The 12,027-nt window shown below is 39.9% G+C and overlaps 1 protein-coding gene and 1 long non-coding RNA gene across 2 annotated transcripts in view; both read right to left on the minus strand.

Moving 5' to 3' along the window:
• The window catches only part of LOC120716560 (alanine aminotransferase 1-like), a 29,775-nt gene extending 18,165 nt beyond the window's left edge, over window positions 1–11,610 (minus strand). Inside the window, exon 1 of the mRNA XM_040004099.1 lies at window positions 11,295–11,610. Within this exon, the coding sequence (XP_039860033.1) occupies window positions 11,295–11,546 (252 nt within the window). The 5' untranslated portion in view covers window positions 11,547–11,610. The remainder of the gene's footprint in view (window positions 1–11,294) is intronic.
• On the minus strand, window positions 1,655–4,497 carry LOC120716568. Its single transcript, XR_005691983.1, has 2 exons — window positions 4,449–4,497; window positions 1,655–3,003 (listed from the first exon to the last, which is right to left on the minus strand). It is a non-coding gene; the product is annotated as an uncharacterized LOC120716568 (long non-coding RNA).
• Window positions 11,611–12,027: the final 417 nt, after the last annotated feature.

The following is a 12,027-nucleotide window of genomic DNA, read 5'->3' on the forward strand; positions in this document are numbered from 1 at the left end:
AATCAAAACTAAACTGAAACTAAGGATTTTCAAAGAAAATAAAATAAAAACTAAACTAGCAAACAAGTGGTAAAAACTAATTACAACTTACATAAAATTGAAAATCCGAAGTCGAAACTAAATAAAATTTAAAAAAACTAATGAAAATTGCAAAACTGTCAAAACCCTGGTCCAGACTAAGATGGCGTTGGACATCTTCAGGGCGGAGAAGGGTTGGTGTGACCAAGGTGTGGTTTGGCTTGTTGTATGTATATTTCAAGATGATATGGCTCTGGACGGACCAGTTACCAGGGCATGGAAGGAGGACAGACTCATTAAATGAGGAGAAGGAATTTCCTGGGATTGAAGATCCTCTGGGTGAGTGGTTGACTAAAAGCATGCATAAAATAAAAGCTATTTTTTGTTATTGATTGGTAATAGATTGATAATTGGCCACATTTACAGCTGTATTGACTTGTTGTGAACGCAGTCTACTTCATGTTTAAGCACTCTAATTAACAGATTGAAAATAGTGACATTAAAGGAAGAGTATGCAGCGCCACCCTGTCAGACGCCAGTGACGGTGGGGCTCAGTGATGAATCAGGTGAGCTGGACTCATGGCTGAATCAAAACATAGATTCCCTGCTGTGGTCAGTGAGGGAAAAACAGGGGGAAATAAAAGTAAAAGAGGCATTTATAAACATTTATGTGTCAAGTTTATAAACGGGATTAAAAAGGGGGTGTTTTACTGTCATTTTAGCATCAGCATTATTGTTACATCAGAATCATATAACAAGCATTGCATTGATCATTTATTGAAGCTTTTGACATTACATTAACATTTGTATTACGGTGATTGTTATAACCTCAGGTTAATCTTCTATTTACAGGTGTCGGGATAATCATATGATCTTTCATTGCAGGTGTAACCATGATCATTTTTATACTGCAGTTTGTTGCTCATTATAGAGTTGTGCTCAAGTTAATAAGGGTTAAAAGCTACAGTCAACGCAATGTTTGGCTGATCTATGGACTGGAGTGACTTTGAGCATGGAAGGCCGCACGCGCTTACATAACACTGATATCATGCTTTCCTTTGGGATCTTTTATTCAGTTATATCTTTTGCTAAGTTTTAAGTAGTGGCAGTTAATTAAACAACATTCATTTAATATTACATACATGATTCAGAGCATTACACAGATAAACTTAACAATCTGCAAAACCTTGTAGCTGCAATGTTGTGTCTCCATAAGGGACAGTTGGCTCCAGGAGATAAGTGGGAGTCAGTGCCTGTCCTTGAGAAGGAGAGCATGTTCCTTTGCTGTGTCTAAAGTAGTCAGCAGGTCCATATTGAAGTGAAGTTCATATTATTACAGGTTTTGTTTCTTGGCAATTCTGCGGACGCAGGCTCTGGGCGGAGCCGGGAGTTGAACAGATCGAACATGACATTTAAATTGATTTCATTCCCTAACACAGGATGACGAGACTGGCGCAACGACACTGGATGGGAGAAGATCTCGTACTTTCTAAGATATGAGGTCACAAACCTTTTCTTTTAATTTTCTAGCTCCGTTGGTTTGACACATGGGAATGTGTCAAAAAAGGGGGGAAGTTGAGTTTTAACATCAAACAAGGGTTAAATGAACATTTTTATGACTTCATTTGTGTTTTTAATAACTTAGGTATGGTAAAGCTTAAGCTAATAGTGACCCAAGAGGTTTCCGGACTTTTTTAGAGAATCAGTGAGAAGCATAAATCATTATTTCCATGTTTAAGCATTAATCATTGAAACGAACTGAATAGCGTTTAGAAGATAAAATGCCTGTGTTCATGAGAAGCTGAGTACCACACTGGAGAGGAAACCGTGGGACAGTAGGTGGAAGCAAACACATGATTTTTGGGGGGCGAATGTTAGAAATAAAAATGGCTAATTTGTTTTTGATGTCTTTTGTTAAAATGAGTGGTTTTAATAACTTTCAGACACACCTTGCAAATGTGCTTATAATGAGTTGGCACTCGGTCTTTTGAAGGTCATAAGCTTCGTTCGGCGTGATTGTCCGGACTGATATATTGCAGGTATTGACTTTGAGTGCAGAGGGCTAAATGCAAACACGCTTACACACACATAGGATATGATTAGAATAAGTCCCTGGGACATTCTGAATATTCTAAACCAATTCTGAATCTCCAGAAGATCAGTAGATAACAACATTAGATTATTAGAGCTAGGCAGAGAGGTGTTTTGGTTTTCTGTCTCTTACAGAGAAAGGAACAGACACCAGACGAGGTCATAGATATACGGGGATCCTTCGCAGCAGAGACAGACACGGTGACTGCCGAGACACCGACTGGGTCCATGTGTCATGGCGTTTGGGCTCCGATTAGTCACCTCAAAGGATGGATCCCATAAACACAGCAATAACCATGAAGGGGTTGGCGGAAGTCCAGGAACACCAGACCAATGAGGTTCGAGAGGCTCTTGGGCAAAAGGGGGACGCGTTCCTGTTCCTTTTTCTGGAGGATACACAGGACACACAGGACCCGAGGATACACAGATCGTTGTTTGAAATCGGGGCAGAATAATCCCCTGATCTGTGCCACGACTGAAGGGTTGTCTAACCCCTGAGGTTGAAGAAAGAAGAGCAGAGGATCACCCAACTGGACGACACTGGTGGCTGCAGCAATAAAATAAAGGCTAAAAGCTCCTTGGACAGAGGTTCTAGTCTGAGTACGTCTGAAGGGTATAAGGTAGCACCAAAATAAAGCTGTGGAAGAACTGGGGAGTGATGGAGGTGTTATCGGTACCGGCTACTGTTGTAATAATAGTTTTTCTTACATCTGAACTGCGCAAACACAGAGGTCATCTCACATATGGTTCGCCCATCAGGGGGACACAGGACCTCAGGAGTGAGAAGACATGAACCCGGCCACACTGTATTACAGGGTGTAGGTGAGCTCTCTATTCTAAAGAGCTCATCAGGGGGAGTGTGAGATTATAATATTATTTTATGCCATGTTATACCTAGAGCTGGGCGATATAAGATTTTTTCATATCACGATATGTTTTTTTCATTTCAGGCGATAACGATATCTATCACGATATAAGCCAAATAACTATATTTGTAAGATTTAAATGTGCCGTTGCTCACAAGTAAAATGTGAAATAATCAGCAGCTTGTTTTTATTTAAATATTTATTTCCCATAATAAGTTCATCCATTAAGCGGACGCGAATGGATGGATGAAGTTCAACAGGGTAGATGTACTTAAGGAACATGAGACTTTTTCAGATAAATAAAGGCAAATATTGCAAACTACACAAAAGGCAGCCGCTAAAGCGTTTAAGTTTCAAAATAGAACAAACGAAACAGACTACTAAATTGTCAATTCCACTTAGAAACAAAATATTAATTCTAAAAATAAATCTTAGTTTGTTTTACAGAACAACAGACAAAACTGACTAACTTTTGTCAATATCAAATAAACTGAGAACTAAAAGGAAATTCTCAATCTCTCCTTGTTGTATAGCTTAGCTTTTCAAACAGTTTTAACAGTTACTTTAGTCTGACAAAAGCCGAATGACGAATTAGCGCTTCCAGTCAGAGACTGAGGCTACGTCCACACGTACACGGGTATTTTTGAAAACGGAGATTTTCCGTTTTCGTTTTAAAAAATAATCCCGTCCACACATAAAGGCAGAAATGAAGGAAAACGCTGCTATGAACATGCCAAAGCAGCAGGTGGCGCTAGATTCCTAACCGTGCAGAAATGTTGGCCAATCAGAAGTGTAGAAGCCTCGGTGGGAAAAAGTAAACAAAGCTGGGGCATAGAAGCAGAACCGAGTCGTATGTGTGGAGGGACAGTAACTGTGTGTATATGTAAGCATTTAAACACTGCAGAGAGTAGAATTAACAGTAACAGTATTGTAGAAATTCATTTCACCGAAACAATAACGTGGCGCACAGTGTGACGCATGCACCAGTTTATTGTATTTCCAGACTTGCTTTCGGCACAATTTACAGTGCACGCTACTCTGTTTTTTGTCAGACTTGAAATAGCCGAAATACCTTCACACTACGGAACTTCTATGGCTCTTCCGTTCGACAATCTCTCCGGCATTGGAACCATCATCTGTTTTCTCTTCGGTAACCTTCAGTCACGCTCGGTTGATTTTTCTAGTCGGCACACTCATTTCCTCCATTACCCGGGCGGTACGGTGGCTGGCTGCTTCACAAACAAATACACATGTGCGGCTTGGCACTTGTGCTGTATGTAACAAGTCACGCGACGTGACGCTGCGGCTGTGATTGGTTCGGCTCTGCGCTACTTAATTTGGATTGGCTGACCTTTTTTTTTTTTAAGAGGACAAGAGCGGCGAGGTCTATCGCGATAGTTTAATTTCTCTATCGAGTAAAAGTTATATCGCGATACATATCGTTATCGTTCTATCGCCCAGCTCTAGTTATACCCCTAATTAAAGATTGTGAATTATTATGTAGTTTTAGTTTGCATTATTCTCCAGAATTAGAAGAAGGTGGTAACTATTGCATTTGTTAAACTGATTTGCATTACATTAGACTGCTGATTTATTGTGAATGAATGATATTGTTTTATGATGCATTATACTGCTGAGTTATAAGAAATACTGTTCGCAGAAAGTCATCGCCTTATTTGTCTGATTAGAAGAGAACAGAACATACTGGAGTTTTCTGCCCAATCTCAGCAGGAGCAGATAAACAGGGAGCCAAGGTCGTAGCTTAGGCGCTGTGTGAGAGAAAGCATGTGAATGTTTAGGCTTTTATGATAAGGTGGGGGCCACTAGAGGCTATAAGAGTTTGATCAATGCTCCACCATTTTGAGATCTGATGCTGTCTGCGTACGGTGTCCATCTCCCACGCGTGTGATCATTAAAATCATTGTTTGACTCAACCCGGCCAGACCAGTGTTGTTATTGTGGTTTTTCCTCTTGTGTCCATCCCCAATATTTGAATCCGTAACAAGTTTGCAAGTGTTTTGGAGTTTGCAAGTGTTTTGGAGTTTGTACGTGTTTTGGAGTTTGCAAGTGTTTTGGAGTTTGTACGTGTTTTGGAGTTTGCAAGTGTTTTGGATTTTGCATGTGTTTTGGAGTTTGCAAGTGTTTTGGATTTTGCAAGTGTTTTGGATTTTGCATGTGTTTTAGAGTTTGCAAGTGTTTTGGAGTTCGCAAGTGTTTTGGAGTTTGTACATGTTTTGGAGTTTGCAAGTGCTTTGGATTTTGCATGTGTTTTGGAGTTTGCAAGTGTTTTGGAGTTTGTACGTGTTTTGGATGTTGCATGTGTTTTGGATTTTGCAAGTGTTTTGGAGTTTGTACTGTTTTGGATTTTGCATGTGTTTTGGAGTTTGCATGTGTTTTGGAGTTTGTACGTGTTTTGGATTTTGCATGTGTTTTGGAGTTTGTACGTGCTTTGTCTCTAGGGGCCACCGTAAGAATGTAACCAAACTGTTTATCATTGAGAAAGTGTGATTCGAACATTAACATAGTGTTAGTTTTTAACCAGCTGTTGTTATTATTTAGCCAGTTTTTGTCTGTTGGAATCTTTCTCCTACAACAGAACATAGATGTGATGCTTCATATCTTGAATATGGAGGAGCAGACATGAATTAAAATGTATCCTCACAGTATGCAAATGCCTACGGGGACTCTCTTCTCTTCTACATTTGGTATTTTACATTTGGCCCACATAAAACGTGATTAGTCTGATGAAAGAAGTCCTTCCTACGGTGGCTGGGAAGTGCAAAGCGCAACAAATTAAAAAACCGCAACAAATTAAAAAACCACAACAAATTAAAAATCCACAACAAATTAAAAAACCGCAACAAATTAAAAATCCACAACAAATTAACACTAGCACTGCCAGGCTTCTACCTTTCAACCTTTAAAAGCCGGAGAGCAGCCAAATGGCTGGTAGGCTTTTAGCTAAGCTTTAGCTTCAGCCAAGTGGAAGCTAAATTGGCTAGTCATTCATATGTATATTAGGTTGTTACCTGGGAATTCTGGAGGGAGGGGAGTGGGGGTGTGTGATTGAGGGGATGGGGGAGCTGCTAAAGGCTGTGAACTTACTTCCTTTTGTGTTTCATCTTGAAGCATTCTCAATCATCCAGGGAAATAAATCTCCAAAAGTCACCAACTTGGGGTGTTTCAGTTTGCCATCTTAGGGAGAAATCAACACACATGGGTGTAGGTCCTTTGTTGCTGAGATTTATTGATGAAAACAGTACAAAAAACCAACCATTTGCACACATATTTACTAGGGGTGCAACGATACACAAAATTCACGGTTCGGTTCGGTTCGATACTTTGGTGTCACGGTTCGATATTTTTTCGATACAAAAAAATGTTCATGCATTTTTAATTTGTCATTTATTAAAATTATAAATATATATTTTAACTCAAAAGTACAGTTTTTAAATTTAACCCTAACCCTTGTGCGTGTTTTTTATTTTGACAGCGAATGCGCACCTGCGGACCACTTATGTGCAGCCCTGGTTATTTAGCTCATCATATTGCAGCCACAGAAATTCTTTTGTCCATGAAACCATAAAGCTGCACTTTCTTTTTGCCTTATAGTCTGATTTGTCATAACTTCTCCGTTTTGTGGTAAGCTTTTCTTTGGCTGTCACTTCTTCACCCTGACCTGTCTTATTTGGCTCAGCAGAACTGAAATGCTTTTACATGCTCACTCACATAAGCTCAGCGATCCTCTGCGTGATCAACCTCTCACATGTTTAAGCTGCGGGAGATTTCACTTGTCATGTTTGCATAGTAAGCTAACGATTAATAAGACGATGTCAGAGGAATTGGTGCACAAATTATCATCACTCACAGATCAGTGCTGTCGCTCTCTATACACAGTTCACGCGATTGCAAAGTGAAAGCAAAAAAACAAGCGCAAATTCAAACGCGACTTCAATATGTCACATATTGACAGTGGCTCACCGATGCCAATGACATAATTACCCAGCTACATTTCTGAAAGAATGCAAAAGCATTGACATATATTTTTCCTACAATAGCCCGACGGGCAGGGAAGAGATAGATTTTGGTAGCCCAACTGAAAAAATCGCTAGCTTCGGGACGTCGGGCTAGCGATATTGCAAGCCCTGTATCTGATTGAGGAATCACTCATCTTTGGAAAAGAGAGTTTATTACAGAGAAATGGCTCTTTCCAAAATAAAAGCTATACTATCCGCTTCTTCTGGGCTATATTCTCAGCAGCATAAGGAGAATCATGTGCTAACAGCTGTCTAAATGACTCGGCTAAAGTTAGTAGCATGCTTGCTTTTTTTTGTCTGCTTCCACTTGTCTTTGCACTAGGATGATGTCGGCGTAAATGTGCAGTCATATTCGTTGTGTTCCCACTAGTGCTTTCAGGTTAATCTCGTTGAAATGACCTTAACGCCACAACACGGCAAATCTCCGTTAACGAGCTACCGCCGATCGCTCCGTGCATGGGGCTAGACGGCCAACACGTTAACGAGCTAACTGCGCTAACACACTAGTTCACACCAATGTAATTGAGCATTGCGTGGCACATCCAACATACTGTTTTACTTTAGTCCATGACTCGCTTACCTTCAGGGTCATACGTCACATGAAAACCAAAATAATTCCAAACGCCAGATCTGAATGTTGCAAGTAGAGCTTAACTTCTGTCTCGCTAGCTTGCCCTGCGCTCTTCCTTCTGACTATGCTGTCTGTGTTAAGCGCTCAGTGGATCTGCGCTGGACAGTGCAGCCTAGGCGGAGTAGTCGAACGCAGATTCACTGAGCGCTCAACACAGACAGCATCGTCAGAAGGAAAATTGATAAAATAAATTACAAATGTTGTATTGTTCGATACATATGCGTACCGAACCGAAAGCACTGTATCGAACGGTTCAATATCGATACGAATATCGTTGCACCCCTAATATTTACAAATAATAATAAAAAGTGAGTGAATACATTTCAACATTTTCAGCAATAACTCACAATCCTGGCACTGCCATGGTATCTGTAGTCGGCATTTACCACATGTGTATCTGTAGCAGTGAACACATCGCACATTGGCATGATTGTTCTTGCATGTTATAAAACACGGCAACTGGCCAGCGCCGTGTTCATCTGCGGACAGTGTACTCCCGAACCATCTGGTCCATCACATCCACGCCACACTTTGTTTTGTTGTAAAGGGTGACAGTGTTTGGCTTCCTTTTGGTAGTGTTATCAGTCTGAACCACGCTGTGCATGCTGCTAAGAATATAGACTGTCTTCTTCCGTTTGGCCGCATACGCCGTCAGCGTGGCAGCAGAGGTTGAAAACACCTAGGAAATAAGATAAATTGTTATTTCCATAGTTGGTGACAAATGATCCCCACACACTGGAAATTGCAGCGAACTTATCAGTTGTGATTATGCTTTTATTATACCAGTGGTCTGATTGATGCCACAATGGACCATTGATCAGTCGTCCATTGTGGCATCAATCAGACCACTGGTATAATAAAAGCATATTTATCAAAGACCAGTGCTCTGGTCACTCACTTTTTATTATTATTTGTAAATATGTGTGCAAATGGTTGGTTTTTTGTACTGTTTTCATCATCATCCTCACATGGAAGAAGTAATCTGATTGGCATGGTGGTATGTTTGAAGCAGGTCCCTTGTGTAGCGCTGGAACCCAGTCACGATGTTTCATCCATTTCATTGGCTGGTCTGCTGCAATAATGCCAAATAATTAGCAAGTCTATAAATAGCACATAGTTCTGCAAAATCACTCATTAGGATGTTTTTTTTTTCTAATTTGCTATGACCTCAGAGTGCATCGAAAAGAAAACTAATAGGCTATCTGGTCTTTAAGTGATGGCATGACAAATCCTGCTTCCAGGCCTGAAGTAGTCTGCGTTTAATATGGGTTTTGTGTTGTTAACATGTTTAATGTTTTGTATTGTCTTCTATTTAATCTCAAAAAACTCCTAAAAACAGTAAGTGATCACTGTTGGCCTCCCACTGCTTCTATCACCACTAATCATTTGAAAGCTCAGTTTTTAAAACCTTACGATGTAGCTACAGCCCAGCCCATGCAGCAGTATATGAATGACTAATCCTATTCATCCTTGTGGATGGATTATCTCAGTTGTTCTCCTGGCTGAAGTTTGGTCTGTTTACAGCATCCTGCCATGCGATTACATTTGTTCCTGACCACCGAGAATCCTCACGATAACTTTTATCAAGTGGAAAAAGTTAGTGTTTATATTATGCTAACATAGCTGTGTCGCTAACGGTCACGTAGCACATCGTTTTACACCAGCTAGCCAAACTTCAGTACCCTACAAACGTCACTGCTGTTTAGTTTTCTGTGTTCATTTATGTTGGAAGTGATAGCAGAGCTGTACGTTTGACTTTGTTTCCAAAATCCCTCAGTTAGGACATGCTATATTGTATTTAGATGGAATCTAGCGAGCTAACTTCCTGCTAATTTCGTTTTCATGGATGCCTGGATGATAAACTCAATTGTTACACATGGTAGAGCAGAACGCTGATCATTTTATTACAGATGAAAGACTTTAGATAGTTTTTCAACACTCAGTGATGCCACAGTGATCGTGTGATTTATGGACCTGCAGGTGCTCTTGGGAGTTTGAGCCAAGACACGGCTAGTGATGTCAGACTTAAAAGACCGATAAAGAGTGATATGAACATATCTATAACTTACCGGAATGAAAATGTCTGGAGCACACCAACAGATATTTGGAGATGGAAGAGAACTGGATATCAGCTGGTCTCACAGCTGCTATCCAGACTAGACGCCTTCTTTTGGTAACATCCGATACATGAGCTGCCTCATGTTGCTTCCAGGTGGGGAAAGAATGAAAAGATAAACCATTTTCAACCTTATTCCCTTGCCGGTCGTGCGATCTAACTTTACAACCGACCGCACAGCAAGTACGAACCATAGCTGGTGTTATCCGTGTACTTTCGCTCCTCTTTCGCTAGCGCTTTGTTCGGCCCAGAAACATGGCGCCTCAACCAAAAATCCTGGCCACGCCCCCTCCCGTGACATCACTCTCGACTTCCGGTATTTCAGACAATCCCTTTCCGTCAAGGATTTTTAATTTGTTGCGGTTTTTTAATTTGTTGCGGTTTTTTAATTTGTTGTGGGTTTTTTTTAATTTGTTGTGGATTTTTAATTTGTTGCAGTTTTTTAATTTGTTGTGGATTTTTAATTTGTTGTGGATTTTTAATTTGTTGCGGTTTTTTAATTTGTTGTGGATTTTTAATTTGTTGCGTTTTTTTAATTTGTTGTGGATTTTTAATTTGTTGCAGTTTTTTAATTTGTTGTGGATTTTTAATTTGTTGCGGTTTTTTAATTTGTTGTGGATTTTTAATTTGTTGCCGTTTTTTAATTTGTTGCGCTTTGCACTTCCCAGCCACCGTACATTCCCGGCCACTGCATTCAAATATAGTGGGACAACATTGCTGCTTCCACAAACTGCAAACCCACTGATGTGTATTTTTAATAGATTAATTATATGTTTGTTGGAAGACGTAATTACACACCAACCTCCTATATATTTCAGAGTACACTACGGTTTTTTGGCTATTAAATAGCGTAAAATAAATTACTGACTTCACCTTCAAAGGTGGTGTAACACTACTGCTGTGTATGTGGAGAAGATGTAGACATTTGTTCACAACCCTGTGACAACCATTAAAAAATAAACAATTAAACAAAAAATCAAAGAAAAATGTATTTAATTCCTTCTCCACAGGAATCTGTAACTCTCAATTTGTAAGACCTTCTGATTAGACGGCCTGCTTCAACATCTAAGGCACAGCCGCATAGTGTAGTTGCATGTTGTCACCTTACTGAGATGCTTTATGTTACTTTAACTCCTTTAATTTAGCACTCCTCAGTAGATCTAAGAGTGTGTAGATAACTGTAAATCCTGTAAGCAAGTAGAGCTGTCTTGTCACAAGTGATTTTTGTGATTGTTTGCTATGACAGATCTGTAAATACCTTTTATGTGTAAATCAAGGAGTTTGGCAAGTGTCAACTTATCTATATTTACATCTCCAGTAGGGAAATGTATGCATTCTCATTTACACATTTGGCTACATGTTCTAAAAATAAATAAATAAATAAAAAAAACACACACATTGCGTTACCACTTGAAGAGAGGCTAGTCTTTCCCGATGTTTGCTACAGAGGTTGCATTTACTTTATTCCACGGACACTTTTACTTAAAAGAAAGATATTTTGGATATATACGTTTGAGCTGATTGCCAGGACTTACCAGTGAAATCTCTTTTCTGATTCGTTCAGCCAGATTCTGAAGCATAGTTTGTGGAGAGTCTCTAAGCCCTCTCACTGTGGGGTTCACATGTTGAAGAGAAGTCATCATCTCCATGAAACAGTTGAACTCAAATGTTGGAGCTGTCCATTTAAAACTATTGCAGTCCGAGGAGCTTTGCCAGACAGACACTGCTTCTTCCAAATTACTTTCTACCACAGACTTTCCCAAAGTGTGGGGCCCGCCCAAAGCCATTGCGGGGGGCGGGGGCAACGCTTGGACACTGCTAGCACAGGGCGCCACACAAACGCAAAGCAGGAGATGAAGCATCGCTGAATGTTTCCAAACCAACTTCGTTCTAAGCCAAAGACTAGAAAATATGGTGAAGCATATCTTCCCTTTCAGATGTTAGCTCTTTATACAGTAAAGTTACAGTGGGATACAAATAATATCAGGCTGATTCTGCCATCCTACCACGATTTGTTCCCCCTGTCTAAACAGACAAACAGTATCCTACAGTTGTTTATGTTTTTAAACCCATTTTGCACAGAGAGGCATTTTTTGAAAAATGTATTGATAGCAATGTTGAATATTATTACACAGAATAAAAACAACTACATGTAAAATAATTACACCGTGACGCCTCTGCCTTTCTAAATAGAGAGACAGTAACTGCGTGTTTATATGTAAGCGTGTAAAACCTGTAAATCTGAATATCTGCCATTCTGCAATTCAT

The sequence above is a fragment of the Simochromis diagramma genome, unplaced genomic scaffold (genome assembly GCF_900408965.1).
Source record: "Simochromis diagramma unplaced genomic scaffold, fSimDia1.1 OVJJ01000477.1, whole genome shotgun sequence".
Lineage (NCBI taxonomy): Eukaryota > Metazoa > Chordata > Actinopteri > Cichliformes > Cichlidae > Simochromis > Simochromis diagramma.